General features: G+C 40.8%; 1 protein-coding gene across 1 annotated transcript in view; it reads left to right on the top strand.

The window, feature by feature from the left end:
* Positions 1–2,399: 2,399 nt before the first annotated feature.
* LOC113016881 (inactive dipeptidyl peptidase 10-like) overlaps positions 2,400–20,764 on the top strand; it is a 134,028-nt gene continuing 115,663 nt past the window's right edge. The window contains exon 1 of the mRNA XM_026160045.2: positions 2,400–2,794. Coding sequence (XP_026015830.2) covers positions 2,735–2,794 — 60 coding nt within the window. The 5' untranslated portion in view covers positions 2,400–2,734. The remainder of the gene's footprint in view (positions 2,795–20,764) is intronic.

Below are 20,764 nucleotides of genomic sequence, written 5' to 3'. Positions count from 1 at the left end.
TTTGCCAAAGGAAAGGATGTTGCCTAATAATTATGCACACCTGATATATGGTGTTGATGTCATTAGACCACACCCCTTCTCATTACAGAGATGCACATCACCTAATATGCTTAATTGTTAGTAGGCTTTCGAGCCTATACAGCTTGGAGTAGGACAGCATGCATGAAGAGAATGATGTGGACAAAATACTCATTTGCCTAATAATTCTGCACTCCCTGTACAGCAGTAAATCTTGCTACTTGAGCTCTGTTAGGCATTAGTGACTTCAAAACATCAGAAAGTACAATAAAATTAAAGTGTTCGGATACATCAATATATTTTTACACTTTCCATTATCTTTGTCACAACAAAGAAAGAATAATGGACAAATTCAGGGTAGGTGACATTTTTATGGTTAAAAACAACCCCAAACCAGCTGAGGTCATAAATGTCCTAACTCAAGATGACTCTCCTTGTAGCAAGGTCACTTGGCGTGGATAAGATTCGCCATGAGCTCCTGTAGGGCTGTTCTGGTTGACATGCCTCTCCAATGTTACGTGGAGACCTGGGGTGGTGCTTCTGGACTGGCATACTGGGGTCGTGATTTGCGTTTGTTAACCTTAGATTCTGGAGGAAAAATGTGGTTTTCATCCTGGTTGTGGAATACTGGACCAGCTCTTTATCCTCTTGAGGATACTCGACTGTGGGTGGAAGTTTGTGTGTAAAGTATACAAGTGTTTTGATGATCTGGAGACAGCATTCAGCTGCATCCCTCAGGACAGCCTGTGGGAGGTGCTTTGGGAGGATGCGGTGTCTGGCCCACATCGATGGGTGTCTGGCTCACTGCTACTGCTACGAGCCATTCGATTCCGGTATGACTGCAATGAGAGCTTGGTCCACATAGTGTTTGAGTTCACCAGGCCTGCCTTTTGTCACCAATTCTGCTCATAATTTCAAGGACAGAATTTCTAGGCAAAGCCAAGTAGAGAAAGGTTTTCACTTTGGTGGCCTCAGAATTTCGTCTGTTTTTTGCAGACGACATGGTTCTGTTGGCTTCATCAGGTGGTGGCCTCCAGCTCATGCTGGAACAATTCTGAGCCAAGTGTGACAGCTTGAAAAGGGCAGAGTGCCCAGGTATGTAGTATCTGAGGGTCTTGTTCACAAGTGAGGGGAGCAGAGAACAAATTGGACCCACTTTTTTTGGTAATAACCAAAAGAATGAGATTGCTTATTTGGTAGGGACTCAAAGTAGAGACAGTACTTCTCCATATCGAAAGGAGCAAGGTAAGGTGGTTCAGGCTTGTCCTACTGTAAGGAGACCGAGAGTTAGACCCAGGACATGCTGCAGAGATTCAGAGAGACTCAGTGTTCCCCCGGATGGTGAAAGGAGGTCTGGGCTTCTTTGCGTAGGCTGCTGGCCTGCGTCTGGATTCTGGGAGAGAATAAGTGGGAGAAAATGGATGGAATTCCCATTTTCCTTTTAACTTTTTTATACTAGCTAAGCTAAAGAAAAGTTAACTTTTAAAAGTTTTTATAATTGCTTTTCAAATGTTAAAGTGAAGTGCTGCTGGGTCTAAGAAGGGAAGTCAATGTTGTAGTGTTTTAAACCAGCATTTCTTCTAATGGCCAGCAGGGGGCGAATCATTTCTGGCCGTTTCTAATTCTATGGGAAAATGAGCCTGCTTCTGTCTTGAACTGGTGAGTTTGTCATCCCAATCATTACATTTAAGTTGTAAGATTGTCCCTTTGACTTCTCAGTTAAATCCACCCAGTGGGACATCTCAAGGCCTCAAGATGGGGCTTCACAAACCAATTGGTGACTTCACGTTGGCAATGCCCATCTTTTATATACAGTCTGTGGCTCTAATAAAGTTCTAATGCCTCTTAATAAAAAAATGGCTAAACACATTCACCAAAATATGCATATGCATGTAATAAAATATGGCCTCTGTTTTTTCTTCTCTAACTACCTTCTCACAGACCTCCTATAAATGGCATTTGGGTGGGAGGATTTGTTGAATTATTTTCCATTGTGCTTTTTGTAGATCCATCAAGAGTCTTTCTTTGCGTTGCTTTTAAAGTGAAGTGTATTCTTTTTGTGTGTTCACTGAAAACAAACCGTCACCCAACTTTCAGCTGAAATAAACGCTCAAACAGCGGCGGGTTCTCACTGGGTCAAAGCTGAACATGAATTCATCAATGCGAGTCCTCAAAGAAAAAGAAAAGAAAAGAAACGCTGAAAGAAGCTTTGATGTGTGAGAAACACTTTAACCAAACGCCTGCAAAATCTTTGCCTGAAGCAAATTTGCATTCTGATGAAGGAACATCTTCGCATGTGGGAGGCACTGGCAAACATCCTGGTTTATGAACTGTCTGTCAGCCGAAGCAGCTCGTAGTTGCCATAGAGGGAAAGAGAAGAAGAAAAAGAAGAAACGAGAGGGAGGGAGGAACTGCTTTCAAATGCACTGAGAGCATTTACTGCCAGAGAGAGAGCAACAAAGGAGGGAAAACAGATTGTGTGCTTAAATGTGTTGTCTCTAGTGGAGCTAGAGACGAGGAAGAGCGTTTCCAACGAAGAAGCTCTGCAGCCTCTTAGTATTTGATATCAGCACCAGATTGGTGGCGTGGTCAGCTCGGAGCTGAGAAGCAGCTGAAGGGGGAGACGAAGGAAACTTGGCCAGGAATTTTATTTAATCTTTTTTTTGTGATCCTGTTTTTAGATAAAGGAGCATTTGGTGGAATTTGTGGAACAACAATGAACCAAACTGCATCAGTCTCCCATCAGATTGAGTGTCAACCTGTCAAGGATATCAAGGTAGGGCTGATTTTCCTTTCTTTTCATTGTGTTAAGGTTGTTTCTAATCTTTATCAGCTCTTACTTCTCATCCTCAAAGAACTTTCACACCTTTAATTACCACTGCACCGCACTGACACCTCTAAAACGCATCTGAACCAGCTTATAAATGAAGCTGCCAGAGTTACTTTTAGCTTTCAGGCTCATCCTAACAACTGCTGCTTATTTATTTATTTTTACAAAGCTTCATAGTAATGCTCCATAATTCTTCAAAATGACAAATCTTAGTTTTTGCTTGCTAAAATGACGCACCCACTCCCTCAGTCTTAAACTTCACTGTGACCCTAACCTTTATACACGTATACACTAACATGAATAAAATATATAAAATAAATAAAAAACAGCAGAAGATAGCCATTTCATTATGAAACACACTCACCTTGTTGATCTCAACTGTGCTTTTTTTTAGTTCTTTACTGACTCGATACTAAACTGTTGTCAGGAAACTAAATAAATGAAGTACTCTACACAGAGTGGTTCTTGAATGGTTTATTAGATTTGCTTTGCTTTGTTACATTTAAAAGCATCAGGGCTGTAAATTTAACTGTTGTTGGAACAATCCAGAAGATTTGACCCTGTAATGCCAAGTGTAAAATATTTGATACATGAGTTTTTGTGAGTTTTTGAGATCACTACATCATCAGTGTCACTTTTTCTCCGCAAAATGCGTTTTAAGCATTTTTGAATTGCACAAAATTGCCAAATGTAGCACAAACTATACAAATTAAAACTTATGTATCCGCATTTATAATTTTTTTTTAAGTGTCAGAAGGTTAAATAAACACTGAATTTTCAAAACAAAAAATTAATTTTCTTGCAATTATTTCATGGTTCAGATTTTACAGAGCTGATGCCCCAAAGGCCTAGAGTCCAGCTAGCAACTTGGCAACCACCTGTTGCTAGGGATAAAATGTCTTCACTGATCAATTGGCAACTGGTTGCTGGGGGGGTTGCTGTGAAGTTGACTGCTAAAGCCCCAGTCACACAGGCCTAGAGACCGGTTGGTCATTGTCATATGGTAGACACTCATTGATAAGGAACAATGTGTGTTTCCCAAACAGTTGTGAAGCAGTTTCTGGATGCTGAGTGACAATTTTTTTGTTGATGGTGAAAGGTCTATTCTTCAATGACCAAGCCAGTCACATGATGTTAACCCAAAAGAGGAGTATTTCAGTTATTAAATAGGAAAGTTAAAGGCAGAGATACTGTTAAGGTTCACATAATTGAGGAAGGAGAGTACAAACAACCAGGTCCAGAAGATCTTGGTCAAACAATTGATTTTAATGAATACACGCGTGGGAAGACAGGAATTAATCTTCGACCTAATCAAAGCATACACAGATTTTTATAGCATCAGGGTTTGAATTAATGACGCCCCTTCATACGTCACAGACAGAATACATACATACGTCAAATCAAAACCACAATGACTTTTAACACAGTTTAAAAGAACGTTGTCTTCTATCTTCATGGCCGGTACTTCCTGTCACTGCCGGATGCTCTCTTGTCATCTTGACACCTCAGCAGCAGTTCTGCGACAAACTGCTCTTTTTGCAACCCCAAGCAAAACATGATTAAACTTCCACCTATAAATGATTCTCTCTAACTGAGTGTGTGTGTGTGTGTGTGTCGTCCTCAAATGCTCTCTCAATTCACCCGTTGCACTTCTGACCTTTTACCAGACCAGAGGCTCATCCTTATGTGTAATAACCTAACTGAAACTATATGTACTATGTTGAATAAATGTTTTAATCAAGAACCTCTAAAAGAATATAAAAGTATAACAGACAATTTGAATAACCTAGTAATTCAAATAGCCTCGTCTAACCTGCTCCTCAGAATAACTTAGACTCTGCTTTCACTCCTGCAAACTCTCTGCAACTTCCTGTCAACTGCAACTTAGTCTTTCTGAAAGAAACACACACTGTTTAAACCTCTGAATACAATATCAATGCTGCAGATTATATTATTAATGCAATAGTAATAATGATGATTATTTACCAATAGCAGTAAAATAATTTCCCTGCTCCACACTACCCACAAACAAGCAGCAACTAAAGGTGTCTGCAGTAAAGACCCAGCAGGGCATGAGCATCAGAGGAGGAAACACTATATGGTGATGTCTGTGGATTCTTGAATGCAAAGTATTTTCATCCAAGTTTGGAAGCAATCCTTTTATGTAAAATTAGTCTTCAGTTGCTGAAAATGGGGCGGTTTGCATAAAAATGACTGTAATTCCTAAAAAGCTACTGCAGAATATTTGTGAAACCCCTGGACACCCTTGATTTAAAGCTTCAATCACATCTTGGTTGCTTGACTTAAAATCCTCTGTAGTGGCAAAACTGCAAAATAAAATTATACAAGAAAATATTGACCAAATACTGGAGATGAGCTGATGGTGTCACACTAAGTAGGAATGTCTGGTCTCTTATCAGTGTTCACACCTTAGTCTTATACAGATATATATGATAGCTAAGTGTAGTTTTGCAGAAAGAAAATTTCTCCTACATGAAAATGCTCACAGATGGAAAGAGACATGTCTGCAGAGTTTTTCAAATGAATTTCTGTGGCACTTTGAGCACTTCAAGCCACCCTTCTTCTTCTTTTTCTTCTGTACAACTCACAGCAAAGCAATTCAAGTATTGTTTGCACTACAGTCCAGAAGGAAAACGCTTTGATTCTGGGGTGAGCTCTCCCTTTAAGTGATCACCCATGTAATTTAAAGGCAGAATTGGAGCATTACTATGACAGCTCCAAGGACATGAAGTGACCCCAGCTACATAAAGTCTGAAAAGAGTCACATTCTTTCCTTTATTATTAGAAATGAAAGTAAACACTCTGGCTCAAAGTCTGTGTGGCTGACTTTATTTGTGATTTTTTTTTGTTTGGGGCTGACTGACACCTTAAAGACCCCAAAGTGCTGTCAGCCAATAAAAACATGCACTAATATTGGCTCTGGTTGTCAGCAAAGTCTGATTCCATTTTTTTTTTTAAATCCAAGGTAAAGCATTGTTGTCATCTTGAGGGACAGAAATCCCCCCCCCCCCCCCCCCCCCCCCTTTCAGTATTTTAACCAGCTAACAAACCGGTTTTATTTCCTTGATATTGTAAGACTGTTTGGCAACCTCACCGATCACTCAGGACCTCAGAGATTATTTTGTTCTATTTCTTTGTTCTAACGGTGTATGCATATAGAGTGGGGATGGATAACACAGATTCACTGGATATCTTACCAATGGGCCTGTCTCCTTCGATTTCAATTACAAGTAGAAATTTACGTAATATATAGTATGCAAAAGTCTGTTCACCAGCTCAAGATAGTATTTTATCTTCTTTTGTCCTTTACTTGTCCTGTTTCCTCAAATGCTGGGGGACACACTGCACATCATGCTGAGATATGCACAGTTTTCAGCAAATAGCTGTTTTGGAATTATCTTTTTGGTGCAATAAGACCATTTTATGTCCTTAAAACCGTGTTATCTTTGGTATTTTTCACAGATTCAACTAAATGAGAACAAACAACATGTTTTTGTAACAGGCTACTAATAACATAGTGCCTAAAGATAAAGATAACCAGAAAAGAAACCATACGTGCAGCACGGTCTACCTGACCTTAAAGTTAAGATGCCGCACAAAACAATGCGCTGCACGCTTTTCCGTGAATGAGTTGTATCAAATAAATCTCCATGTGGAGTCAGTAGTAGAAATTTTGTTTTAATATAAAATATAAAATCTTTCCCTTTTTACATCTTGGATCAAGATGGCTGCTAGGGTGCAGACACACAGCTTGGCAGGTCCTGTGCTTTTGCCACAAAAAAAAAAACACCTAAAAAAACATCTAAAAACCCCTGGATCTTGACATCAACTTGTCTTTTTGTTTTTATACATTTTTATCTTCTGTGGAGTTCGACAGGTCCAAGAAAGCTGGATAATTATACCATTTTCTCAGCCAAATGGAGTCAACATCTTTTGTTGACAAGATTCTTGGATTTTGGTCATGCTAGACCACCCCCAGGTAAACATGAACAATTAAATACGTCACAATTGTCCCTGGAGATTCTGAAACTTGTTCTGATGCTACTTTTGGCTGGTGATATAGAACTAAATCCTGGACCTAATTCAAACATCAGTGATTTGGAATGGCTACAACTAATTAGCCTAGTTAGCCTATGGGCACAGCTATCTCTGCATTGCTTTCCACCTCAACTAACTGTGCTCCAACCACCGTCCCAGTTAGTAAGGCTACATCTACAACTAATAGTGTTTATGCCCCTGTTGTCCGGGCCTCCGCTTCTGCTGTTTGGGTTACCACCTCAGCTGCTTGGGCCTCCACCTCAGTTGCCTGGGTTATTGCCTCGGCTGCCTGAGCCTCCGCCTCAGTTGCATGGGTTTCTTCCTCGGCTGCCTGGGACTCCATTTCAGCTGCCTTGACTACAGTCTCCGGTAAAGGGTTTCTTATCATTAAATGCTCATAGCATTGTCAAGAAAAGGACAAGAAATCCTGCTATTAAAAGTTACAGAGGAACAAAGATCTGCAAGACATTTAATCAGGCTAAAGTAATCTGGGACACTAAAAATAAACCAAAGGGGCTTCTATGTGGACACATTAACATTCGCAGTATGTTACCAAAGCACGAGCAACTGGAACATATTCTAAGCAATTCCATTATTTCTATTTTGGGTATCTCTGAATCTTGGCTCACAAGTTCTTCTCCTGGATCTGTGGTTGTCTTTCCAGAGTACACAGTATTCACAAGGGATAGAATTGGAACAAGAGGAGGAGGAATACTTGTGTATGTAAAAAAAACACCTGGATTGCTCTTTACTTAGTTCACCAATAGATGTTGAAATAGAACATATTTCTGTTAAAATCACTCTTTCCCCAGAAATGCCATTTACGTTGATCTGTTTATATCGCCCTCCTTCTGCAAAGAATATTTTTTATGAACAACTACAGATATTACTTAAATATCATACTATAAATAATAAGTCTAATGAAATACTTGTAATGGGAGATTTTAATGTCAACTGGGACTGTTAAAAGGACAGAAAAACACTCAAGGACATAATGGAGACTTTAAACTTTACTCAACACATTGAACAACCCACAAGAATAACGAGACACTCTAGAACTAAAATAGATCTGGTTTTCAGTAATAAGCCCGAGCAAATTATTAAATCTTATAATTTTATCACTGGTATTTCAGACCACAATTTTATATTATTTTCTAGAAAACTTATAAAATCACAGGTTAAGAATCACTTTCATAGTTCAACTAATAGGAGAACCTTTTATGAATTTATACCAAGAAGTCAGCGACAAAATGTAGCAGAAGCATTAGCATCAGCTAACTGGGAGCGTTTATTGTGTAGTGATGATCCACAATTCTGCAGCAGTCACTTCACTGACATTGTCAAGGATGTTATATCAACATACTCTATTAGAGGTCAACAAAAAATAAAGACAACATCTAATCTGCCCTGGTTAAACAAAGAGTGCAAGAATCTAATTAAAACAAGAGATCAATTACTAAAACAGTTCCTGAAAACAGGTCTAACTCTGGATAGACAGAGATTTACTTCAATGCGGAACAAAGTAACAAGAAGTTTGAGACAGGCCAAAGCAAAATTTTTTTATAAATATAATTGAAAGAGCCAAAGGTAATGGTAAAATTATCTGGCAACACCTAAATAAATTACTTGGCCGTCATTCAAACAAAAGCAAAAATACAATTGAACTTTATGTAAATAGCTCTATTGTTAGAGAGCCTCTATCTATTGCCAGTAACTTAAACACTTTCTTTATTTCATCTGTTAAGGAGATCAGTCAGAGCTTTGACTCAGTCGTATGCTCTGATAATGTGAATGATGCTGGTCAAAATTTGTTTACCATTACTCATATTTCAGACACTGAAGTTGTTAAACTAATTACAGGTTTAAAACAATCTAAAGCACTTGATGTATATGGAATTAACACAAATTTCCTAAAGGAACATATGAATTTACTTTTACGTCCAACAACTCATGTTTTCAATGTCTTTCCAAGACTCCATTGTTCCAACAGATTGGAAAATTGCTGCAGTTACACCAATTTTCAAAGCAGGTGTGAAGACTGACATGGCTAATTATCGCCCCATAAGCATACTCCCGGTCGTATCTAAAATAGCTGAGAAGTGGGTGGTTAAACTCCTCACTGCTCACCTAGAAAACACCCAACCCTCATTACATCCATTGCAGTTTGGCTTTCGGGCACATCACTCCACAGATACTGTGTATGTTAGTGGAGAACTTGAAAAGCTTGCTGGACAAGAGTTCCTGTGTTGGAGCTGTATTTTTAGATCTGAAGAAGGCTTTAGACTCTGTAAACCATCAGATATTGTTGTCCAGATTGACTCAGTTTAATATCTCCAGTCAAGCTCTTCAGTAGTTTGCCTCATATCTCTCTCAGGAAACAGTGTGTGGTGTTGGACGGGGTTAAATCTCCATATTTAGACTGTGATACAGGGGTTCCTCAAGGATCTGTTCTTGGGCCCTTATTGTTCTCTCTTTTTATCAATAACTTACCTGAAGTCTGTCCAAATATATTTACTCAAATGTATGCGGATGATGCAGTTACATATACGCAAGCAAATAGTGTCCAGCAGGTGGCAAAAGATCTTGCAGCTGCTTTAGCATTAATGCATAGCTGACTGGAGGACTCATGCCTAATGTTGAACACCTCAAAAACTGTCTGTATGTATTTTTCAAAACGCCCCTTAAACTTGAAGCAGTCAAACATATTCCTGGATGGAGTAGAGCTTGAATTAGCTCCAGAATTTAAATATCTTGGGGTCATTCTAGACCCAATATTATCCTTCAAGAGTCACATAAATAAAGTGTCCCAGGTACTTAAATGTAATAATCGAAATTTTAACCATATACGTAATAATTTAAATATGACTGTTGCAAAAACGTATTTTTACTCAATGATCATCTCTCATATGGACTATTGTTTGACGTCCTGGTCACTTGCTTGTCCAACAACACTTAAAACTATTGAAAACATTTATAAAAGAAGTTTAAAACTACTTGACAAAAAACTGACTTCCCACCACCACTGTCATGTGTTAAAAAAAAACATAAATTACTGAACTTCAATAACTTAGTGAAACTTAAAAGAGTGTGTTTAATATATAAAGTCTTACACTCCCTTGCTCCACCACCACTAAAGCAGTTCATTAGGCATAAAGAAAGCTCAGACAGGACCACTCGAGCTACAACCCGAGGAGACTTGTTTATACCCCACAGACGGACAGCATTTGGGCAGAACGTCCTCTCTGTCCAGGGTGGCCATCTGTGGAACAGTCTTCCTCAATCCATTAGAGAATGCTCGACATTCAACTTGTTTAAGGCACAGGTTAAAAACTGGTTACGGACAAATCAAGTGTGTGATCATGTATAAGTTGTATAGTTTTAATATTTTATTTGGGAATAGAATGATGTGTATGTGTGAGCTTGGTGATGGAGTTTTTATTATGAATGAATTTTGAATTTCTTATGAATTATTATGTCTATTTTTTATGTTTTATGGACAACAGATGGAAATTAGCACTTGGCTATAATCTGGTATGTTTACATTCATGTAATTCTTTTTACATGTATGTTCATTAACATGCACTGTCCTAAATAAATAAATAAATTAAATTAAATACTCCTAAAAAAAGGAAATATTTAAGGTAAAAAGCTTCAAATTGTTACTATAGGCGGATCCACTATAAATCTTGGACGAGTTCAAATCTCAATGACCTGGACCTCAACGTAAGAGTTCGAATTTTCTGAAAGTTGTAGATGTGATAACTTGAGAATGCAGTGATGTAGAATTTTAAAACTGATACCACAGATATTGATGCATGCTCAATCATCCAGGTAAGTAAATCTCCAAAGGTTGATTCTGTTCATCTGGACGTAGTGTTTTCAGTGGGAGAAACGGTTCGTCACTCATCCAAGTGACTTCTTCAGTCTCAGCTGACTTCAGGTTCCCCCAATCTTATAAACAGTACATTTGCACAATGACTGAAACTAGAAGGAATAATGGGCTGGGAGGTCAGTTCCTCAATCAAAGCCCCCAGCATCCAACATCACAATGGAGGAGAGGAAGGCACTCACATCACTTAGTAATGACAACAACATTATCATCCTTCCGGCAGACAAGATTAGGTGCACAGTATTGCTAAACCAGAAAGACTATCATGAGAAAATTTTGTCACTGCTCAGTGATGAAAATACTTATGAGCCCCTGAAACGAGACCCAGGAAGTGGTTACAGGAAGAGGATGATGGACTGTCTGAAGCAGTTAGAACAAGACAATGCTATCGACCGGACCTCATACCACAGGCTGTACCCAGGGGAATCTACACCAAGTCTGTATGGTTTACCGAAGACACATAAACAGGGTGCACCTTTAAGACCGATTGTCCGCATGATCAACTCGGTCACCTATAACACCTCCAAGTCTCTGACTTTGATCCTCAACCCGTTGGTAGGCAGCTCTGAGCACCACATCCAGTACACTTTGGATTTTGTTGAGAAGGTGAGAGATGTCATGATGGAGGCAGATGAAACCATGGTCTCGTACGTTGTTACATCTCTCTTCACTTGCGCCCCAGTCACGGAAACGTTGGAGGTAGATCGTAAGAGATTACAGGATGACCCCAACCTCAGCAACAGGACCACTCTCAGCATCAACCAAGTGTGTTTGCTTTTGGAACTGTGTCTTAATTCCACCTATTTCACATACAAAGGCCAGTTCTACAGGCAGAAACATGGGTGTGCCATAGGCTCCCCAGTTTCACCCATCATGGCCAATTTGTACATGGAAGAAGTGGAAAAAAGGGCTTTGCTATCCTACCCTGGACCACCACCAAGTCACTGGTTCAGATATGTGGATGACACCTGGGTGAAAATCAAATCTCAGGATGTACCACAATTCACGGATCACATTAACTCGGTGGACCAACACATCAAATTCACCAGGGAGGATATGAAAAGTGGCAGGTTGGCCTTCTTAGACTGTGAGATTTCAATCAGTAATGGGGGACATCTAAAAGCTGATGTGTACCGTAAACCTACGCATACGGATCAGTATTTAAGGTTTGACTCTGATCATCCACTGGAGCACAAACTGGGCATCATCAGGACGCTACAACACAGAGCGAACACCATCCCCACAGACACAGTGGCCAGGGAGGCAGAAGAACAGCACATCAAGAAGGCCCTGAGTAAATGTGGTTATCCCAGCTGGACTTTTCTCAAAGCTGGAAAGACACCTAAAGAAAGCTCCAGCTGATCCAGGAGAGAAGGACGACCGCTGCCCAAGTGAAAAGCTGTAGTGATCCCGTATGTGTCAGGAGTATCGGAGCAGTTGAGATGCATTTTTTCCTCTGTGGCTTTTAAACCCAAAAACACGCTGCACCAAAAACTGGTCCACCCCAAGGATCGGGTCCCCCAACACAAACAGAGTAACATAGTGTACGCTGTTAAGTGCCAGGAGGATTGCCAGGATTTATACATTGGGGAAACCAAACAACCTCTGGCGAAGCGGATGGCACAACACAGAAGAGCTAACTCATCAGCATAAATAGGCAGTCTATTTACACCTACAGGCCAGTGGACACTCTTTGAATGATGAGGAAGTACACATCTTGGACAGGGAGGAACGCTGGTTTGAGCGCGGAGTCAAGGAGGCCATTTACGTGAAAAGGGAAAGACCATCTCTGAATCGAGGAGCGGCCTAAGGGGACATCTGTCACCATCTTACAATGCTGTGATTGCAGCCATTCCCCAACTCTCTGTGAATGGTACTCATGGCCATTGATCAATGGTCTTTGATCAGTGGGTTTTGGTCAGTGGTTGTCAATCAATGGTCATGAGAATTTGCATAATTATGATCAAGGAACTGACCTCCCAGCCCATTGTTCCTTCAGTGGGCTGGTTTCAGTCATTACGCAAATGTACTGTTTATACGATTGGGGAAACCTGCAGTCAGCTGAGACTGAAGAAGTCACTTGGATGAGTGACGAAACATTTCTCCCATTGAAAACGCTACGTCCAGATGAACAGAATCAACCTTTGGTGATACCACAGGTGTGTCTACTAGGAGGCTCAGAGGTAGCACTGACAGTTTCCAGTAATTTTATAAAGTTAAGTTTTTGTTGAGGAGATACTTAGACTTTGTAGTAAAATCTTGACCTGACAGTGGATTTATGCTTCTGCGTAATCCACTGCAAACCCTTCTGAAACCTTAAGCTGTAGCTTGAAATGCACTTCCCTTGAAGTGTAATTACATTTCACATCAGTGCAGCTTACAGTCACTATGACTGGCCTGCTCAGTACTGATGTTTATTTCCACCCACTTCAGCTTCTGCTGCCATTTTATTGAATCAACTTGAAGAGAATGGATCAAGTTGAAGGGAAAAAATCCACCGCCCCATAATGAGGGCTTCCCATAATGCACTGAGTGTTTCTCCTTCACTCATCATGTGTTTATACACCACTCTGCTTTTAATCATTAGTCCCACCCTGAGCCTTGTTCTTCCAGAGGTTTCTTCCTGTTAAAAGGGAGTTTTTCGTTCATACTGTCGCCAAAGCGCTTGCTCATAGGTGCTCATATGATTCTTGGGGTTTTCTCTGTATTATTTTAGTGTCTTTACCTTACGATATAAAGTGCTCTGAGGTGAATGTTGTTGTGATTTGGCACCATGTAAATAAAACTGATTTGAATTAAACTGAATGAACTTTGGTAATGATGATGAACGTTTCTGTAGTCTCTAGATGGAGTCAACAAACAATTAAAATGCAGTAACAGAGAACAGACAGTATATAAGAGACAGATATAGCCACCATGACACTTTAACTGTGAATAATAACATTTCAGGATTTTAATTGCAGCAAGTGCTTAAATAATATATACAAGTTTAAAGTAAAGATTATTGTGCTTTGGTCTGTATTATTTCCACATATACATTCATGTGGTGCTAGTCTTTTACACCTCTGCTTACACCTCTTTTTCCCAGTGCTACAACACACAATAAGACACCTACTGTTACTATATAAACATGGGAATTAATTTCTTCACACTATAGAATACATTTTCTGACAAAATAACGTAGATTATGAGGTTAAACATCATATAGAAGGAAACTCAAGCCCTCATTAGACAAAGCCAGTTTCTGTATTTGTCAGTGATATGAAGTGATCACAGCGGTGATCATTTTTTTGTGACCTCTTTATATTTTTTTCATTAATTTTCTCAGTTAAATGCAGAGACAGAGACACAACACTAAAGAGCTTCATTGTTGCTCGCAGTTTATGCAAAGCACATCTAGGCTGCCGGCAGATCCCTCAGACAGGCAGAGGAACAGCCAGCCGAAGTATAATCCCGTATTGCTGCAGTCCCACATCAGCAGGATGGGGCTAATCTGGCAGGAGGTAGTTTCGATAAGAGAAGGAACTTATGCAAAGAAATATGCGGAGTGTTTCCTCAGATACATGGTGGAAAAAATGGTGGAAAAAAGTTCTTCTTGCATCAATATCTCTTTTTCTACCCCTACAACACTCTGCTATGTGGTGCCAAACCTCCCAGAAAAATAAAGGCTTGATGGGTCACGGTAGCTGAAATTGTGGAAGGCAAAACCACAAGTTTAAATGTAGAAACTTTACCTTGCAACGAATAAAAGGCCAAAACTTGGGAATAAAAATTTCTGCTTGATTAAAATTGCCACTTCACATCTTTATGTCTCACAAAAGTCTGAAATAACATACAGGTTGTAGTGTGAGTGTGGATTTGTGTCTTTTTTGTATTTTGTAGAAAAAACACCAGAATTGGGCATAAATCTCATTTTAGATCAGAGTAAATGTTATTTTAAGTCAGAAATGGCATGAAATGAAAACCTGTGGTGAAGGTGGGTTGCAAAGTGGAATGCAGATTCAGAACAACCCAAGGCATGCTAATACTACCGTCACACAAGAGAAAACAGTGTTAGCATGAACTGAATTCCTGTGTGCAATGAACTTGTAATATTGTTGGCTTAGAAATGGCTGCTTTGAAGCAAGGGACCAGGTCAGCAGCAACTCATAGTCAGTTGCCTGATCAGTCAGAAATGCATATTTCTGTAAGAAAAATTCAGACATTTCTCTTCAAATAGTGACGTCATTGCAGAATGTTCCTTCAACTCCAAAATGACGTGTTCAGCAACTTTGCTCATAACCTGAATGCTACCAGTTGGAAACCAGTTGAGTGGAGCTGTGCGCATCGGCGCCAAAATGTTGGCAATGAGCCCAGCAGGTAGCATAAGCAACTTAAAAATTAAAATCACACCTTGCTTTATTTATTTTGACTCTAACTTACAACTTAAATGTCACACTGCAATCAATCAGACTTCAACAGTTGTGATCGAGCTCATGAGCTTCTCGTCAGAAAGTGTTTACTGAGGTTGTGCTGAGGTTTGCACCCAGGGTTTTCTGCACTGGAAGCTAGGTCCGTGTTTTCAATAAGAACAACAGTACAGTCACTGGTTAGGTTGTGTGTCACAAGGGCTCTATTGAGATGTAGTCAACCAAGTCCAACAAAGCAGCTATGGCGACCTTTGATTCATGAGCTGTAGCTAAACAGTTTTACAGCATGGCATTCATTCTGGAGGAGTGAAATGTAAATCACTAAAATCAGGAATATGAGCTCTAGTAGATTAAGCTGTAAACATTAAAGATGCATCATCAACACCGTTAATCAGTGTTATGATCCTTTTCCTGTTTTCCAGCCTTGCCTACCATCTTTCTAATGGCTTTATTGGTACTTTGCCACATAATCAGTATTTCTGAGGAGGTGTAGCTAGCAGATATTTGAAGCAGGTGATTAAAAGGGCTTGCATTGTTGCCGTTCACTGGATGTCAGCTTTGACCTGCTTTGAGTTCATATATGGTGTATTTTAGTTGAATCTGATTGGATTTCCAGCTGTGGGATAAATATCCCATAACAAGTTGAAATCAGCATGCATTTACTGTAAATGCCGACTTGCTTTACTCCTGTTCATTATCTCTCCCTCTCTGTTCTCTCATTTTCAGTTGCTGCCATGATCATTCTGGTTGTTGCTAAGTAACTTGTTATTTCAGGACATTTTTATCATATAAATATGTATCAGTCAAATCCCATTTGCACGGGGTCAGAAGAGTGGGAGCGCAGTCGTACACTGGTGTTTGCAGTGAGTCAGTTGTAAGAGCAACGAGCATCACTGTAAAAATGACAGGACACTGAAAGTTTTCTTTCATCTAAAAAAAGATCGAGCTGGCACCATGAAAATTTGCTGACATCGGAAAGAAAGCTTCTTTTTCTCTTTTTTTATGCTCCTCATACAGAATTCAATACACCAGAAATGGTCTTTTTAAAAAGCATAACCTTGAAGTCAAAGACTGAATCATAACCAAGCAAACAGACAGAAAGGCTTTGGTGTGTAGGAATTTTCAGATCTGCCACAGGAAAATCTAAAACACTCAGCTTTGTATGCCCACTTGCTAAAATGCCCTTCAGCAAAATGCTACATTATTACCTGCTTATTCAGCCTTTATTTCACTTCAAAGAGTGGCGTTTACTACAGCAAATGCACATAACAAATTCAGAGTTTGTGAAAATGAAAGCAAAATCACTGGTAGGCCACAGTGTATGGGTTTCTATTATACTAAAGTGGTCGTATAATACCAACTTGTAGCAAAGTAAATGTGACCTACACGTCACCAGACTGTGTTGTTTCAGATTTCTTCCTCAGGACACCAAACAAACAGTCCATGAACTGCTGTTTCTAAGTGCGGAAATAAACGCAGCACACGTTCAGCTGATAGCGTGGCAGCAGACATAGACACAAAAGACATTGCGACGCCTCTAAATGTGATCATTTTATATATAAAAATAGGTGAAATCAGAGTCTAGATGTTGTCGACATACATGTATTTTGATTTTGAGACCTGACACCATAGTTTTGGGATCTAGATTTTAATGGTGCAGAGCAGCCTGAAAATGGCTGACACATAGTTAATCCTCTACGTTTCAGTTACTTTTTCACAAATCGAGTAAATGCAAGAAAATGCAAATTTTTAATGATGGTTTCATTTATTAGGGGAATAAAAAAGCTATCCAAATGTACCTGGCCCTGTGTGAGAAGTAATTGCCCGCTCTTGTGAATCATAAATGAACTGTAATTAAGCAGAGTTTTTGGAAGCTGATTTCAGTTTCACTTGTCACACTCAGGCCTGATTACTGTCAGACCTGCTGAATCAATAAACCACATAAACAGACCCTGCCTGACAAAATGAAGCAGGTTAAAAGATCTCACACAGCAACACATCACACAACAATCTAAAGAAACGGCTGAGAAACATCTATCACTCCGGGAAAGGTTACAAAGCCATTTCTGAGTCTTTGGGACTCCAGTGAATCACAGTGAGAGACATTATCCACACATGGAGAAGACTTCCCAGGAGTAACCGGCCTACCAAAATTACTCCAAGATGGCATCGATGGCTCATCCAGGAGGTCACAAAAAAACCAAAACAACATCTAAAGAACTGCAGGCTTCATTTCACTGATTTAACAATAAGACAGAGACTGGGCAAAAATGGCATCCATTGGAGAGCTCAAGGAGAAAACCACTGCTGACCAAAAAGATCACAAAGGCTCATCTCACATTTACCAAAAACATCTCGATGATCCCAAAAAAATATTCTGTGGACTGACGAGACAAAAGCTGAACCTTGTGGAAGGTTTGAGTCCCGTTACATCTGACATAAAACTAACAGCATTTCATAAAAAGATCATCACAGCAACAGTCAAACATGGTAGTGGTAGTGTGATGGTCTGGAGTTGCTTTGCTGCTTCAGGACGACATGATGGAACCATGAATTCTGCTCTCTACCAGAAAATCCTGAAGGAGGATTTCCGACCATCAATTCATGCCCTGAAGCTCAAGAGCACTTGGGTTATACAGCAGGACAATGAGCAGAAACACACCACCAAACTGCACCAACCAAAAACGTAATCACTCTTAAAATAATAGGTTATATATAATAAGGTTTTGGAGTGGAATAGTTGGAAGTGTGGACTTAAATCCAACTGAGATGCTTTGACATGAACTTAACCAGTGATGTGGCAACCAGAACTACATCTATCGGTGAATTAACTGCTGCCAATGCAGTTTAGTAAATGAGTTTAGACTCAACAACTTTTACCGAATGAAACACCAAAGACGCTGACTGCCAATGAGCAGAACCAAGGTGCCTGTTTCCACTCTGTGTGCTAAGGTTCAAACTGGCCTTCTGCTGATACAAAAGTGGTAAAAAATGAATATATTTTCTTATAAACCCAGTTTGTTAAAGACTGAAAACAAAGACATTTAGCAAGCTTTATTCTGTTTGAAGCAACCAGCTCAGAACTCCCTGTGAACATGAACAGATTGGCATCATAACAGAGTTTGGCGGCCTGCGCGGTGCCGAATAACAGTCACAATCACTGAATATTAACATTAGTCCCATGCCGTCACTGCCATCTGTTACTTTGGACATGGATGTGAAATAAAGAAGCTCATTTACATGTAAGCAGTGAAGATGACTAACCCAGTCTCAGCCGCCATCATCATCACCATCACTGGCTTTACTGCTATGAAGACGCTGATAATGTTTGTCTTTGAAATACTTCAGCAGCTAATTTTAAACCCACCCACTCCCTCACTAGAAGGCTGATCATGATTTTAATGAGTCCATTTCATGTACATTAAAGGTGGACGAGGAGGAGGAGGAGCGCCTGCTTGACTAGTTTGAAACAAGGATATGAGGATTTGTAGTTTTTAATTCCCAAATGCCGAGCTGAGCTGTTGGCATTTGGACAGCCTACACTGTTATCACGTGGAAGCTGGGACATGTGTGAGTCCCAAGTTCCTGACTGTGTGATGCTCAATAATATTAACAGTGCATTAAGAATAAAAACATTCTGCATTCTCACAGGAAAATAAGAAAGCTGAAACCAGCTTGCAGTCTTGTGGCAGAATGGAAATCTGTGAACAGCTCAGAGCACAGAGTTAATATTCACTGTTGCCTGCAAACAGTTCAGTTTTTGATGCACCCTCTCAGAGCTGTTTGTACTACTACACAATTCCTGCAGCTATTACACTTATAGAAGAGGACCACGCACTCATCTGCACTCTTACATTTATTTATTACACTAATTCAGCAATCTTCTATGTGACAAATTGGAAATCCTGATATTTTTTAGTTCAAAAGCTGTCAGGATTTATCCAGAGGTAAACCCAAGAAAACTTTTTTTTTTTTTTTTTTTTTTTGTCGCCTGTCCCATTTGGTTCTTTAGCCATCAGAATTGTTGTCTGAAGACCAACAAGGATACCCAATGGATTTACTTTGCCAAATGGATCAACGTGGCATTGCCGTATTGGTCCATTTGGTCGATCTTTGTTTTTATTATTTATTATATTTTATTTTCAGATGTTACAGACGGGACAGACATGAGTGAGAGATAGGAAAGGGAGAAAGAAAGAGGAAGGAAAGGAAAAACAGAAGGGGAGAGGGACAGTGAGAAAGGGGGGGAGAAAAAAAATAAAAAATCTCCTGGATCACCTGTTGAGAGAAGAATAGAAAACAAGCAAAAAAAGACAAAAAAAACCAAAAAACAAAGCAACATACTAAACACAACACCATCGCATTAATCTAGCTAAGTGTAAACAGCAGTAAATACTAAATATTCAATGTTGTTGTGCAGCACGCAGGACAGATGTGCTTCGAAGTAGCAGCCAAGAAAGGTGTAATTTGGGTCTGCGAGCAGTGAACACCCGTGTGCATACCTGTGTGGATCAGCGCGCTTGTATTCCAAAGGTTTCTCCATGTAACGATCTGCTAGGGAGTGTGGGGGGGCCACAGCCCCGTCCTCCAGGGTGTGAAGCAGGTATGGAGGAGATCAAAACTCCAGACATCCAGAGGCCCCCAGAACACAAGAGACCAAGGAAGACCAACAGAGGGGCAGCCGCGCCACTGTTCCAGTAAGAGCTGAGGAGAGTCCCAGATGAGGGTTCACTCAGCAGCCGCGGAGCAGAAGCCAGGGGGAGTTGCAGTGACGCGCCCGTGAGCTCCGCCGGCCGCCAGCTGTGCCTGAGTGACCGAGCCCCAGGCCGAGAGGCCGGGGGCACCCCACCCCCGAAGGGGCCCGAGCGAGCCCCAGGCTCCAGGCCCCGATAAGCGGCCGCCAAGGAGTGAGCCGGTGTGTACCTGGACGCCCACCCCCGGACACAAAGAACCACCAACGCACCGACACCTGAGGGAGTCCGCCACCGGCAGGGGAAGTGGTGGTAGGTGGAGATAGGCCTCCAAACCTTGGAGGGCCTGAGGTGTCCCCAGAGAGGTGGTGTCTGATACCCAACCTGACATATAGACACAGACATACAGGCACACACAGACACAAACATCCATTCCCCCCCTCATGCTCTCATATGCACTTACTCCACACTCAACCAACGTGGAGACAGACATAAAGAGACGCTGTACACACGATCACACTCCCCAAGCGTACTCTACAAACCGGGTCTAGGTACCCTTGCTCCTGGAGGGGGGAACTGCACCCAGACCCAGGTGGTGTTACCCTTTTCCCTGCGGTGGGGAGAGGCAGACCACCCCGACTCCGTAGCAGCAGGGAGGCCCCACACTCCAGACCGCAGTCGGACGGCCAACTCCACCTAGCCCTCCCGCTCCAGCAGGCCGCAGAGAATGGGGGTGAGAGAAGACTCCAAACCTCCCTCCACCCGCTCATTGTAGTGTTGATGCATGTGTGTTCTAAGGTGCAATTAAAACCCAGGAGGGCTTGGAGCTACCTGCCAAGGAGCAGCAGGTAAGCGCATAGTCCCTCCT

This window comes from Astatotilapia calliptera, chromosome 23 (assembly GCF_964374335.1).
Source record: "Astatotilapia calliptera chromosome 23, fAstCal68.1, whole genome shotgun sequence".
Classification (NCBI taxonomy): domain Eukaryota; kingdom Metazoa; phylum Chordata; class Actinopteri; order Cichliformes; family Cichlidae; genus Astatotilapia; species Astatotilapia calliptera.
Note: the sequence above shows the minus strand (reverse complement) of the source record. Positions and strands in the feature narration are given on the sequence as shown.